This window comes from Sus scrofa, chromosome 14 (genome assembly GCF_054392235.1).
Source record: "Sus scrofa isolate SSC_HxYL_T2T_F1_AM1 chromosome 14, Sscrofa_HxYL_maternal_Yorkshire_Landrace_v2.0, whole genome shotgun sequence".
Lineage (NCBI taxonomy): Eukaryota > Metazoa > Chordata > Mammalia > Artiodactyla > Suidae > Sus > Sus scrofa.
Genome location: NC_139396.1, coordinates 50,391,433 through 50,406,604, shown reverse-complemented (window position 1 = coordinate 50,406,604; position 15,172 = coordinate 50,391,433). Strand labels below are relative to the sequence as shown.

Below are 15,172 nucleotides of genomic sequence, written 5' to 3'. Positions count from 1 at the left end.
TACCTGTTTAAAAACCTTGGAAAAATGTAGAAAAGCAGGAGAAATATATCTTCCATAAATCCATCACCTTTAATATGTCATATTTATTATTATTATTTTTTTGTCTTTTTAGGGCTGCACCTGTGGCATATGGAGGTTCCCAGGCTAGGGGTTGAATTGGAGCTGTAGCTGCCCGCTTACACCAAAGCCATAGCAACTCAGGATCCAAGCCGCCTCTGTGACCTACACCATAGCTCATGGCAGCGCCAGACCATTAACCCACTGAGCGAGGCCAGGGATTGAACCTGCGTCCTCATGGATGCTAGTCAGATTGGTTTCCGCTGAGCCACGATGGGAACTTCACATATTTCTTCTTTATTTTAATGAATTTATTACATTTTTAGTTGTACAACGATCATCACAACCCAATTTTATAGGATTTCCATCCCACAATCCCAGTGTATCCCCCCACCACCCGAACTTTTGGAAACCAAAAGTTTTTTAAAGTCTGTGAGTCAGTATCTATTCTGCAAAGAAGTTTAGTCTGTCCTTTTTTCAGATTCCACATGTCAGTGAAAGCATTTGATGTTGGTGTCTCATTGTCTGACTGACTTCACTTGGCATGATAATTTGTAGGTCCATCCATGTTGCTACAAATGCCGGTATTTCATTCCTTTTAATGGCGGAGTGATATTCCACTGTGTGTATGGACCACATCTTCTTGATCCAGTCCTCTGTCGATGGGCATTTAGGTCGTTTCCATGTCTTGGTATTGCAAATAGTGCTGCAATGAACATTGGAGTACATGTGTCTTTGTGAGTCATGGTTTCTCTGGATAGATGCCCAGGAGCGGGATTGCTGGATCAAATGGTAGTTCTATTTTTAGTTTCCTGAGGAATCTCCATACTGTTTTCCACAGTGGTTGCACCAATTTACAATCCCACCAACAGTGTGATATGGTTCCTTTTTCTCCACACTCTCTCCAGCACTTATTGTTTGTAGACATTTGGATGATGGCCATTCTGGCTGGTGTAAGGTGGTACCTCAGGGTGGTTTTGATGTGCATTTCTCTAATAATGAGTGACGTTGAACATCTTTTCATGTGTTTTTTGGCCATCTGTATGTCTTCTTTGGAGAACTGTCTGTTTAGATCTTCTGCCCATTTATTGATGGGGTTGTTTGTTTTTTTGGTATGGAGCTGCAGGAGGTGTTTATAAATTTTGGAGATTAATCTCTTGTCAGTTGCTTCATTTGCAAAGATTTTCTCCCATTCTGTGGGTTGTCTTTTCATTTTGTTTAGGGTTTCCTTTGCTGTCAGAAACTTTGAAGTTTGGTTAGGTCCCATTTGTTTATTTTTGTTTTTACTGTCAATACTCTAAGAGGTGGATCTGAGAAGATGTTGCAGTCGTTTATGTTGGAGAGTGTTTGGCCTATGTTTTCCTCTAAGAGTTTTATAGTGTCTGGTCTTATATCTAGGTCTTTAATCCATTTTGAGTTTATTTTTGTGTGTGGTGTTAGGGAGTGTTCTAATTTCGTTCTTTTCCATGTGGCTGTCCAGTTTTCCCAGCACCACTTATTGAACAGGCTGTCTTTTCTCCTTTGTATGTTCTTGTCTCCTTTGTCATAGTTGAGTTGGTTGTAGGTGCATGGGTTTAATTCTGGGCTTTCTATCCTGTTCCACTGATCTATATTTCTATCTTTGTGCCAGTACCTCCATATATTTCTTTTATCTTTTTTCTGTGTATATGGGTTGAAAAACACAAGTTGTAATGATATTTTGTAAAATTTCATCCTACAATTTTCTTTTCATATTATAAGGAACAGTTCTTGTTATGAAACCATCTGAGAAATTATTTTAATGCCTTTATATAATGTTCCAGTGAGTGGCTTGACATTAGTTGATTATTGTCTAGTAACTGGACATCTTGTTTGAAGCGAAATTTTTCCTTTCATAAATAATTTGCATGTTTGTGCCTAAAGATTACTCCAAATTTAGGGTGAATATCTTATAACAGATTGTTTAAAAGTAAATTATCCATGAAAGACCATGTTTATTTTAAAGTCCTTTCCAGAAAAGATTTTACCAGTGGTCCCTGCTACTAGCAGTTAGTGGGGCAAGGATTTTTGCCCAGCCCACCTGACCTCAGAGCCTGAGTACTTTTCTACTCAGCAATGCTGCTGTATTCTTCAGTTATGGGCAGCCAGCTCATGTTTGGGTCTCCTTTATCCATTAGAGCTTGTGATTTTTTTTCTTATCCACCTGCACAAGCTTTTTTAATAGAAGGATATTTATTTATTATAGAAAAATTTAAACATAAAAAAGCAAAAAAGAGGAGTTCCTGTTGTGGCTCAGCAGAAACGAATCTGACTAGCATCCGTGAGGACACAGGTTCAATCCCTGGCCCCGCTCAGTGGGTTAAGGATCCAGTGTTGCTGTGAGCTGTGGTGCAGGTTGCAGATGCGGCTCGAATCTGGTGCTGCTGTGGCTGTGGTGTTGACTGGCAGCTATAGCTCCGATTCGACCCCTAGCCTGGGAACCTCATATGCCGCAGGCGCAGCCCTAAAAAGACCAAAAAAAAAAAAAAAAAAAAAAAAAAATCAAAAAAGAAAAGAAAAATATACCCACAACCCCATGCCCAAGATAACCATTTCAGTTGTTCAGCACTATCTTCTAGAATTTATTTATTCCTATGTTTATGTATTATTTCGTATATTATATTAATATATATCATATATCCCAATAAATAATTATTCTACAAAGTAAGACCATTGTTATCGATATGATCTTTAAAAAATTTAACATCTTTTTCATACATTTCAATAAACATCTAAATTGTCACTTATGGCAAATTATTGACCTAATTCCCTCTTGGTGGACACTTGGGCTATTTCTTTCTCTTTCTTTTTCTTTCTTTTTGCCATTATGAAGAGTGCTGCAGGGAATATTCTGGTGTATACAGATTGCTCAGAGTGGAATTGCTGGCTTCATTCATCCAGCAAATGTTGATGGAGGGCCTGCTATGTGCAGACACTAATGTAGGCTCATGGGGACACAGTGAGCAAAGACAGGAAAATCTACCAGGGCAGCTGACCTTCCGCAGGACGATGGAAAAAAAACCCATTAGAAATAAGTTGTCTATAGTACATTAGAAGGTGCTTATTTAAACACTCAAGAGCTTTTGCCAGTTTGGCCTCCCTGAAGGCCATGATTCTGATTTATTGGTTTTGCTTTTTCATGCATAGACCCTGGCAGATGCCCACCAGGGACAAGAGCAGAGCTCCTGGAGTTCCCTGGTGGCCAAGCAATCAAAAATGTGGCATTGTTACTGCTGTGGCAAAAGTTTGATCCCAGGCCTGGGAACTTGAATCCCTGGGCATGGCCAGGAAAAAAAAAAGAGCAGGACTCCTGTTGCCTTGGAGTGACCTTTGTCTTCTTGACCTTGTCTAGATCATGGGCGAGACCTTGAAAGATCCTGTGATCAAGAGATGCTGTGAGGCCCCAAACCGCCTCAGTGACCTGCAGAACATCAGTGAGGGCCTTGAGAAATGCCAGAAGAGCCTGAACGACTACTTGGACTCCAAGAGGAACGCCTTCCCCAGGTTCTTCTTCATTTCTGATGACGAGCTGCTCAGCATCCTGGGGAACAGCGACCCCCTCTGCGTCCAGGAGCACATGATCAAGGTCAGCCCCCGAGGGCTCCCACAGGAGCGCCTGTGCAAGCTCTGTAACTGCAGTTAGCTTTATTGAGTCCTCTACACTGTTCAGTTCAGCCTAGAGGTTTAAGACTGTGAAATGCTGCTGGGGTTTTTATTTGAGGCATAAATCTGATGAAATCAACTTTAGTTTGAGGTTAGATCAGCACACAGCTGCTATTTATTGCTCATTTTCCACAGTTCCCCAAACAACATTTTTTTGGTTTTTTTGGAGAAACTAAAACAGTACAGAAATACACACATAAAACAGAAGCAAACTTACAGATTTTGAAATCAAACTTATGGTTGCCATAAGGGAAACCGTTGTGAGGGGAGGTATAAATTAGGAGGATGGGAAAAACATATACCCACTACCGTATGTGTATATAATAGATAATTAACAAAGACCTACTGTATATCGTAAGGAAATCTGCTCAATAGTCTGTAATATCCTATATGGGAAAAAAGAATGGATATGTGTATATGTATAACTGATTCACTTTGCTGTACATCTAAAACTAATACAACATTGTAAGTCAACTATACTCCAATAAAATTAAAGAAAAAATACACAAAGACCAATATATTAATATAATAAGCAGAGCGGTAACACAGGATGGTTGTTTAGTACACGAAATATACAGCCAGATTATCTGGATTTAAATCCTGGCTCTACATGGATTTGCTGTGTGACTTTTAGCAAGTTACTTAACCTCTCTGGGCATCAGTTTCCTCATCTGTAAATGCAGATGACTCCAATAGTTAACCTGCCTTAGTGGGGTTGTTCTAAAGATTAAATGGTTAATGAGTAAAGTTTTAGTACAGTGCTTGCCTTATGAACTTGGCTAAAGAATCTTATCCGCCAGTCAGAATTGACAAGCTTGTTACCATTTAGTCACATTTGCTTTGTCTCTTTTTTTGTAAAATAAAGTTGTAGAGATAAGTTAACATGTCCCATCCCCATTCACAATTCTTCCACTTGCAAGAGGCAGCCATCATGGCTTTGTTGCCATTCTTTCCAACCCATGTTATCATACTTTTGCATAAACCTCTGTGTCTCTGTGAGCGATACTGAATGGTAGGAAAGAGGACAGACAATACTGCCTCTTGTTGTTGCTGTTGCTGTTTTGAAGACCGCATATGGAGGTTCCCAGGCTAGGGGTCGAATCAGAGCTGTAGCTGCAGGCTTACACCACAGCCATAGAAATGCTGGATCCGAGCCATGTCTACAACTTACATCACAGCTCACAGCAACACCAGATCCTTGACCCACTGAGTGAGGACAGGGATCGAGCCCAAATCCTCACATATACAAGTTGGATTTGTTTCCGTGGAGCCACAGTAGGAACTCCAATATTGTGATAGAGAGCTAGAGCGGTGGCAAGAAATAATCTTTGATCAGCAAATCAAAGCTCTATATTGAGTATCAACCCAGAGCAAGGTTTATCAGCCTTCACAGTTGCTGTCTTGGGCCAGATAACTTTTCTGTGTGTGTGTGTGTATGTGTGTTGGGGAGTAGGAGTGGGGGGCTATCCTGTGCATTGTAGGATATTCAGCAGCATCCCTGGCCTCTATCTGCTGGATTCCAGAAGCATCCCTTTCTGGCTGTGACTACCAAAAAATGTCTCCAAACATAAACCTCTGTGCCTTTGGGGCAAAATCATCTGTGGTGGAGAACCAGCATTGCAGAGCAATTCCTTATTCCAAATAAACAAATTGCTAAGGATCAAGTACTGAATGCCATGCTTTTCCTTTAATAAATGCTGATTTCCTTCTTAAGAATCATAGTTTTGATTGCATGTTTTCCGTTCTCTAAGGGGAGGCTTATAGTCTGTTTCTGCTTTCATCAACAAATGTTTTACTGTTACAGAAAAATGTGTTCTTAGATACACTTTTTTTTTTTTTTTTCCACTGGTAGCCCCTTTTGCAAACCGCTGATTTTATTCTTCAAAGCCTGTTGCCTTTCTCTCCTTCTGTCTGTGATTTTCAGAGTGCCTTATCTTAAATCATGGGCCCTAAATGACTCGTTTTCCTGAATATTATTCTGATTAGTAACAATGGGAATAGTCACCAAATGCCTAGTAAGTAATGAGCTGGCATTTCCTTGCTTGATTTGATCTGTCGACCTTATTTTGTGGGTGCCATAGTTATGTTTATTCCAGGCTGAGAGAGGAGAAGCAACTTGCTCAAAGTCACTGGATTGGACAGTGCTGGGGGGGTGAGGGGTGGGATTCAACCACTGGTCTCTTAATTCCTCAGCCCTAGGGTGTTTAGTCACCAGGCTATTCTGCCCCTCCTGTGTTCAGCCTGTCCTTAAGTCCAGATACCTCTCCATCCCAGCATACACCCTGGATTCTCAAGTGTGGGAAAGGAATCTGTCTTTTCTTTCTTTCTTTTTGTGTAACCCACCACAGATCTTTGCACAGTGCAGGATAAACAAAAGTACCCAGTGGACATTTGTCACTGGGTGATTGGATGTCTGTTCAGCATGCAGTCTCTGTTGCTGTCGCCGGCATCCTGGAGGTCTGATGTGTGATGAGGCACCTCAGGCTGTTCTCTGATTCCAGAACCCAGTGAAGGTTTTACAGGGTGGCTTCTCCCACTCTATTGCAGATGTATGACAACATAGCACTGCTGAGGTTTAATGACGGGGACAGTGGAGAAAAGCTGGTGTCTGCCATGATTTCAGCGGAAGGGGAGGTCATGGAATTCCGGAAGATCATCCGGGCTGAGGGGCGCGTGGAGGACTGGATGACGGCAGTTTTGAATGAAATGCGAAGGACTAACAGGCTAATTACCAAAGAGGCTATTTTTAGATACTGTGAAGACAGAACCAGGTAGGATTGTAAATGTGGTTGTGTGTTTATCATATTAATGGTCGTACTGGATCCATTTTCAGGGTTTGGAATAGACCGATTGATATTTCAGTGAGGTTTTCTTTTCTTCCAGCTAAATTAGCTGATAAATAGCTGTCCTTTAAGGGTCACCTCATATAGTACTTCTCAAAGCTGGTCCCTAGACTGGCATCATCAGAGCCCCCGGGAGCGTGTTAGAAATGCAGATTCCTGGGCCCTCCCCAAACCTGCCCCATCAGAAACTCTGGGGATGGGGCCTAGGGATCTGAGTTTTCATAAGCTCCGAGGGGATTCTGAGCTCAAATGTGAGAACTTAGTGACCCACCAGAAACCAGGTGTTCGCTCCTGGTCTGGGAACTTTTTGGGTGGCAGTGCTTTCGCATCTCCCGATTTGTGACTCTTTAGGTCTGTTGTCCTTTGCAAGGTCCGTCTTTGTGCATCACTTCACTGCTGTCCTCTCTACCTCCCTTACCTGTTACATCTTTCTCGTGTGTAGGGACCATAGTTGTACAGGCTATTTTGGTGTTAGAGGCACGACACAAATTTTTTTTTTTTTTTCATGTGGAAGTTCCTGGGCCAGGGATGGAATCCATGCCATAGCAGTGACCTGAGCCACAGCAGGAACAATGTCAGTTCCTTAACCAAGAGGCCACCCAGAGGACTCTAACCACACAATTTTAAAACGACGTTAAAGCCAAATACTTTTCATTGTTTTAAGCATTCTTTTTTTTAACTTTTTTTTTTTTTTTTAGGTCCACACTGGTGGCAAATGGAAATTCCTGGGCTAGGGATCGAATTGGAGCCACAGCTGCCTGCCTACACCACAGCCACAGCAATGTGGGATCCAAGCCGCATCTGCAATCTATGCCACAGCTCACAGCAATGCTGAGTCTTTAACCAGTGAGTGAGGCCAGGGATCAAACCTGCATCCTCATAGACACTAGTAAGGTTCTTAACCCGCTGAGCCACATCAGGAACTCCTTAAGCATTCTTTCAAATTTATTTTGCCTTTCACTATACATCATCAAGATAAGGACTAAAAATTCACAGTCACTTTTACTGGATTGGAACTTAACGGCCCTGGGTCCATTTTTTTGAAATATAATTTAAGAAAAAAAAAGTTTGCCCTAAGGTAGTTCAAACAGCATTATTTCATTCTTTTTTATGGCCGAGTAATATTCCATTGTATATATGTACAGCGTCTTCTTTTTCCATCCCTCTTTTGATGGAAGGAAATACATTCCTCTTGGGACCACTCTTGGTCCCAAGCCTGGGAAAATCTCGGTAAAGATGTGCTTTTCCTTTAGGGTGGACTGGATGCTCCTGTACCAAGGGATGGTGGTGCTGGCGGCCAGCCAGGTGTGGTGGACCTGGGAGGTGGAGGATGTCTTTCGCAAAGTGCAGCAAGGGGAGAAGCAGGCCATGAAGAACTACGGCCGGAAGATGCACCAGCAGATCGATGAGCTGGTCACTCGGATCACCATGTCCCTGAGCAGAAACGACAGAAAGAAGTACAACACCATCCTCATCATCGACGTGCATGCCCGAGATATAGTCGACTCTTTCATACGGAGCAGGTAGGGACCTACCTGGGCCACTAGCATGGCAAAACCTGTCCTTCTTCATCCTCTGGCCTCTCTCAGCATCTCTCCTTGTGCATGGTCCACCTCCTCTTCCGCCTCATCCCTCCCTCTTTCCTTATCCCACCACCCCCTCCATCGTTGTTCACTTTCCAGCATCCTCGAGGCCCGGGAGTTTGAATGGGAAAGTCAGCTGCGGTTTTACTGGGACCGAGAACCAGATGAGCTGAACATCCGCCAGTGCACAGGGACCTTCAGCTACGGCTACGAGTACATGGGTTTGAACGGGAGGCTGGTCATCACGCCCCTCACAGACCGGATTTACCTGACTCTCACTCAGGTGACTGGTGACCTGGCCCCTCTGGTGCTTATCATTCACCTGGGGTTATGTGCTATTCTCTACGTGAGACAGTGGTAGTTGGGATGGTGTACTGGCTTGACCCTCAAATTCATGTCCGCTCAGAAACCTCAGATGTGAACTTATTTAGAAATAGGGTCTTGGAGTTGCCGTTGTGGCTCAGTGGTTAACGAATCCGACTAGGAACCAGGTTTCAGGTTCGATCCCTGGCCTCACTCAGTGGGTTAAGGATCTAGCATTGCCATGAGCTGTGGTGTAGGTCGCAGATGCGGCTCGGATCCCGAGATGCTGTGGCTGTGGCATAGGCCGGTGGCTACAGCTCCGATTCGACCCCTAGCCTGGGAACCTCCATATGCCTTGGGTGTAGCCCCAGAAAAGACCAAAAAAAAAAAAAAAAGAAAAGAAAAGAAAAGAAATAGGGTCTTGGGGATGGACTGGGAGTTTGGATTGGCACATGCACACTGAGTTATATGGAATGAGTCGCCAGCGGGGACCTGCTGTAGAGCACAGGGAACTCGACTCAGTGTTCTGTGATAATCTGTGTGGGAAAAGAATCTGAGAGAGAATGGATATGTGTATGTGTGTGACTGGGTCACTTTGTTGTACAGCGGAAATTATCACAATCTTGTCAATCAACTATACTTTAATAAAACTTAAAAAATGCCAAGAAAAAAGAAATAGGGTCTTGGCAGATTTAATTAGTTTAGGGTTGTGGGGGAGAACATCCTGGATTCAGGCCCTCACACCCATGACTGGTTTTCTTGTAAGAAATGAGGAGGTTGCAGAGTCTTGGGGAGGAGGATGTGAAGACGCAGGCAGAGACCAGAGGGAGGTAGCTGCGGGCCAGGAGATGCCTGGGGCCACTGGAAGCTGGAGATGGCAAGGGGGCTCCCTCCCCTAGAGCCTTCAGAAGAAGTGTCACCCTTCCCACACCATGATTTCAGACTTTTTCCCATGCAGAACTGTGAAGTAATACATTTCTGTTGTTTTAAGCCAGCCGGTTTTGTGATCCTTGGTTGTGGCAGCCCCAGGACACTAACACTGAGAGTAAGGGACGTCATCCTTTGCAAAAAATCTGTGTAATTGCCGCCTTTCAGGATTGGGCTGTTGCAAGTTCAGGTGGCCCCTAAAATCACTTGGGTTCAATAGTTTGCTAAAAGGAATTACAGAATTCAGTAAAGCCATTATAGTCATGGTTGTTATTATTATTTTACGGCCGCACCTGTAACATATGGAGGTTCTCAGGCTAGGGGTCAAATTGGAGCTGCAGCTGCTGACCTACACCACAGCCACAGCCACAGCCACACCAGATCCAAGCTGCATCTGCGACCTATTCCAAAACTTGCAGCAACGGGGGATCCTGAACCCACTGAGCAAGACCAGGGACTGAACCCACATCCTTATGGATAATTGTTGGGTTCTTAACCTGCTGAGCCTCAACAGGAACTCCCATGGTTATGGTTTTTACAGCTCAAAATCAGCAAGGGGAGAAAGCATAGCACAAGGTCCAGGGAGGCCAGCTCAAAGCTTCACTTTCCTCTCTAGGGTGAGAGTGCAGACAGCACTGTTTCCTCTAGCAACAGCTTGTGGCCGCATGTGTGACGCATGCACCCAGGGAAGCAGACCAAGCCTTGGTGGCCGGGGTGTTAACCCACGACTTGTCAGGCAGGTGTGACTGACCACCTGAGTGGTTGACCCTAGTCTCCATACCCTCTGGAAGCTGACCTGACGGTACCATGTGGCCCATGACTCCCACCATAAATTGCCCTGTGGGACTGCCCTGTATGGCCCAAAGAACCCAGATAAACAAGGACAGTCTTCTCAGGCAGGACATTCCGAGGGCTTAGAGGTCAGCTCCTAGGATCTGCAGACAAAGGACCAAATCTTACTTTGGTCAAAATGAATCCTCTGCAAAGATGTCCGTGTGTCCATGAGCCTCAATTCTGGGGACTTCTGGGCATTGTCCTCAGGGTGGGGACAGATTCCAGCTCACTGCTCTGTCCCTGGTATGCTGGTCCTTGTATAATGGGGGATGGGAGTCCGTGGAGATCACTAGAGAAATGTAGAAATGTTAAAACTGGTAGAGTTCCTGTTGTAGCTCTGCAGGTTAAGAATCCGACTAGTATCCATGAGGATGCGGATTCGATCCCTGGCCTCACTCAGTGGGTTAAGGATCTGGCATTTCTGTGGCTGTGGTGTAAGCCAGCAGCTGGTGCTCCAACTCGACCCCTCACCTGGGAACTTCCCTATGCTGCAGGCGCCGTCCTAAAAAAACAAAAAAAAGTCAAAACTGGTGACTCTCAGAAAAGGTGAGTGTGACCTCGTCCATGGCTATTTGTATGTTCTGCAGAGATTGTCACAGACTGGGAATTGACACCTGTTTCCTTCCATGAAGCAGACAACGTATGTTTTGCATTTGACTCATAACAGGCACTGTCCATGTATCTGGGTGGAGCTCCTGCTGGCCCAGCAGGTACTGGCAAAACTGAGACCACCAAGGACCTGGCCAAAGCCTTGGGCTTGCTCTGTGTTGTGACCAACTGTGGCGAAGGCATGGATTACAAAGTAAGGCTCTGGCATCGCTTCCCGTTCTATCTTCTTAGGCAGAGAGCTAAAAGTGGGACATGGTAGGAAGGCACTTTGCCTCATACTTCCATGAAATGACACAGGGACAGATGGAGAACTATGGTAGGAAGGCTTTCACCATCACAGTCTCAGAACTTGGATGTATCTCTTTGTTACCAGCATGGAGAGCAAAAGTTCAAACTAAATGCCCACCAGTGTCAGGTAGATAATGTAAGTGAGTGAAGCAGCAAGCAGAGACAATAGAGAGTGTTGGGGACTGTGGCTAACTGAAGAGCAAAGCTCCATCTAAAGGGGGAGCCACTGTTCAGCTTAGGGCAATTGTTGCACTTGGAAAAGAGGACCCAGTATTGCTGGATTTTCCAGCATCTCAAGAGAAGCCAGAAATCTGAGTTTTTACTTAAAACCTTGAATTTATGAAATCCTGTGAGTGGGAGCTGGCCCATCGGGGGCCTTGAAAGTCTTGTCAGGAAGATCGATTGATGGGGTGGCTGGCTGACCGCTCCTGTGCCAATCTGATAATCCTCATTTCCCTTTACTTTAGAAAATTGTATCCATAAATGGACTGCTTGCAGTGTTAAAGATGAAAATTGCCCTTGTCCTGACATTTCTGTCATCCTAGGCTGTTGGGAAGATTTTCTCGGGCCTTGCTCAATGTGGGGCTTGGGGCTGCTTTGACGAGTTTAATCGCATAGATGCCTCTGTGCTCTCAGTCATCTCATCTCAGATTCAGACGATCCGAAATGCTCTGATCCATCAGCTGACCACGTTCCAGGTGAGGATAAGTGTGAAGCCCACCAGGATGGGAACATGTGGCGTTTCCTCTAAACATCAGATGGTGGGGAGTTTCCATTATGCTCAGCAGGTTAAGAACCTGACTAGTATCCATGAGGATGCAGGTTCGATCCCTTGCCTCGCTCAGTGGGTTAAGGATCCGGTGTTGCCACGAGCTGTGGTGTAGGTCGCAGATGCAGCTCAGCTCTAGCATTGCTGTGGCTGTGGTGTAGGCTGGCAGCTTCAGCTCTGAGTCAACCCCTAGCCACTTCTATATGCCACAGGTGTGGCCTTAAAGAGAAAAAATATATTTTTTTTCTGTTTTCAGATGATTTGCCTGACTTTTACTTTCAAAATGGAGATAATTGGGTTTCCTCATATTATCAGTATCTCTTATTTTATTTATTTTTGACTGAATTTATGGCATATGGAAGTTCCTGGGCCAGGCATTGAACACATGCCCAGTTATGGCCTGTACCACAGCTGGGCCACAAGGGCACTTCCTATCAGCCTCTTTTAAAAATTAAAAATAATTTTTTTAGAGCAATTGATTTTAAATACTTTTCTTTCTCTCCTTCCTTCCTTGCCTCTGTTCCTCCTTCCTTCCTCCTTCCTGTGGTGTGTAGCAGCTTAATGTGGGATCTCAGTTCCCATACCAGGGACTGAACCCAGGAGCAGCAGTGAAAGTGCCTAATGCTAACCTCTAGACCACCAGGGAACTCCCTCATTATCTTTGATGATTAAAAATTGTGGTATTTTAGGAACTTCAAAATAATTCCAGACATGTGACTAATAGTTATAGATTCGTAGGGCATTGCACACAAGTAAGTGAAGTATAAGACCCCCTTTCAAGGTCAAGGTCAAAAAAAATATTCCTAGCAATTTCCCAAACTTGAGAAAAAATTGCCTTTAAAAAAAAAATCAATGATCCTTTCAGTCAAAATGTCTTCAGTAGAAATTTTCATCACAGTGAACAAGAAATGTTGCGTTCCTTCCTGGTAAAGCTAGGGAATTATAATGAGCAAGGTCGTTAAGGTTGTCATTCAAGTGGAAAGGCAAATTAAAAAATTTTTTTGAGAATTTACTAATCTCTCCCCATCCAGCAATACATTTGTAGACTCAAATCTGAGAAGTCTGTGTTAATACATCAGGTTAAACTGGATCAGAATTTGGAGAAACATGACTTTATGTCATTTTGGCAGCCAAGAGCGAGTTCTCTGTCAACAGGGACCAGAGTGGCTAGCCTTTTTCCCACACAGGGTCCTTCTGGTCCCAACTTGCTCTTTTGTTCCTCAGACCACTGTCCTTGTCCCTATGTGCCCTGCACTCTTATTACTTCATGTCATTTGCTGCAGAGACATACCCGGCCTTGGGACATCATACACATCCCTATCTGCCTGGAATTGTCCTTTCTTCTCCTTTACCTGGAAACTCCTGTGCATCCTCCAAGGCCCTCCAGAGCCTCATTGGGAAGTTCAGGACCCAAGTTCGGCTTGGGTTGGTGAGGATTACACTGAGGGCACCTCTGCAGCCCTGACATCCTACCTTCTTTCTCCCTGGACCTCAGTGTGGCTCATGATCAAGAGATTATGTAAACTGGATACTCTTAGACATTTGAGGTTGCTGGTAAATGTTCTGGATGGATTTCCATTACTTAGTTCTTCTGAAACATTTTAGGGCTGAGCTATTGCCACGGAAGGCACATTGAACCTGCAATGAATTTGGGTTTCTAGAAGCAGTGTTTTCAAGAGCAGTCCTGTCCGTCATCTCTAGAGGGTGATCTGGGACCCAGGTGGAATATTGAGGAGTGGGTAAGGGAGGTCTCCCTGCAAGTTTGGGGTGGAGACTGTGGCCTCCAAATATGTTATTAATTAGTCTTTTTTTATTATATACTATTTTCTTTTTCTTTTCCTTTTCCTTTTTTTCTTTTCGTGTTTTTTTTTTTTTTTTTTTTTTTTTTTTGCTTTTTAGGGCTGCACCCACGGCATATGGATGTTCCCAGGCTAGGGGTCTAATTGGAGCTGTTGCTGCCGGCCAACAACACAGCCTCAACCATGCCAGATCCAAGCCGCGTCTGCAACCTACACCACAGCTCATGGCAACGCCAGATCCTTAACCCACTGAGCGAGGCTAGGGAGTGGACCGGCATCCTCAAGGATACTAGTCAGGTTTGTAACCTGCTGAGTCACAACGGGAACTCCCTATTATATACTATTAATTAACATCCGTGTTATTAAAAATATTCATTTATTTAGTTAAAAAAAAGATAGCAGCCTTCATTTGAGGGAGTATCAGCTGTCTGCTGGGCTGCCCTCTTGTCACTGAGGTAGATGGTGCCTCATAAAAATAAAAAAATTATAGTTCCTGGAGTTACTTTTGTGGCTCAGTGGATTAAGAAGCCAGCTAGTATCCATGAGGATGCAGGTTTGATCCCTGGCCTCATTCAGTGGTTTAAGGTTCCGGTGTTGTTGTGGCTTTGGCTGTGGCTGTGGCCAGCAGCTGTAGCTCCGATTCAGCCCCTAGCCTGGGAACGTCCATATGCCATAGATGCAGCCCTAAAAAAAAAAGAGAAAAAAAAATTATAGTTCCTGAGCAATCAGCTAGACATCTGATGTCAGATTCTCTGCAAATGGGGCTGGGGATCCCCATTTTAAACATGCCCTTGAGTTCTCATCATGCAAAATAAAGATTGAGAATAACCACTTGGAAATATTAACGAAAAAAATTTCTGTCTTCTGTCTAGCTGGTGGACCATTAAAAGAAATAAAATAGGAGTTCCCATCATGGCTCAGTGGAAATGAATCTGACTAGCATCCATGAGGACACAGGTGTGATCCCTGGGTTAAGGATCCAGTATTGCCGTGAGCAGTGGTGTAGGTCACAGATGCGGCTTGGATCTGGCGTTGCTGTGGCTGTGGTGTAAGCCAGCAGCTGCAGCTCCGATTCAACCACTAGCCTGGGAACCTCCATATGCCATGGGGGCAGTCCTAAAAAGACCAAAAAAAAAGAAAGAAAATAGTAAAATCTTAGTAGGAGGGAAAGTTAAGACAGTTGAAATTCGCCTATAGGCTAAAGAGACTCAAAATGGAGAGATTTCTGCCCTTGGTTGGTACATGAAGCACCTAGAGGACAAAGGCTGGTTTCTCGAAGATGTGAGCTGAGGTTCTGAAGGAAGGGTCCATGTGACATCCAGGCCGCCAGACCAACACGAAGGTGGAAATGGGGAGGGAAGTGACAACCAACACGAATGAAGGTCCACTTTGTGGGAAGCAGCGGGGCGGGGGCTCTGGAATATGTTGTCTCGTTTAATTGCCACAACCTTGCAGAAAAGCAAACTGAGACGCAGAGAG

The 15,172-nt window shown here is 44.3% G+C and overlaps 1 protein-coding gene across 13 annotated transcripts in view; it reads left to right on the top strand.

Moving 5' to 3' along the window:
• The window catches only part of DNAH10 (dynein axonemal heavy chain 10), a 154,053-nt gene that overhangs the window by 66,414 nt on the left and 72,467 nt on the right, over positions 1 to 15,172 (top strand). For 12 of the 13 annotated variants that reach the window (XR_014827217.1, XM_084995972.1, XM_021072226.2 and 9 more), the window contains 6 exons: positions 3,428 to 3,661; positions 6,286 to 6,509; positions 7,835 to 8,104; positions 8,264 to 8,447; positions 10,896 to 11,030; positions 11,671 to 11,823. Coding sequence is in view for 12 of the 13 variants with exons in the window: in XM_084995972.1 (XP_084852098.1) it covers positions 3,428 to 3,661; positions 6,286 to 6,509; positions 7,835 to 8,104; positions 8,264 to 8,447; positions 10,896 to 11,030; positions 11,671 to 11,823 (1,200 nt within the window). In the remaining variant the exon portion in view is untranslated. Of the gene's footprint in view, positions 1 to 3,427; positions 3,662 to 6,285; positions 6,510 to 7,834; positions 8,105 to 8,263; positions 8,448 to 9,311; positions 10,775 to 10,895; positions 11,031 to 11,670; positions 11,824 to 15,172 lie in introns of those variants that run through there. The other variant, XM_084995978.1, reaches the window with a different exon arrangement.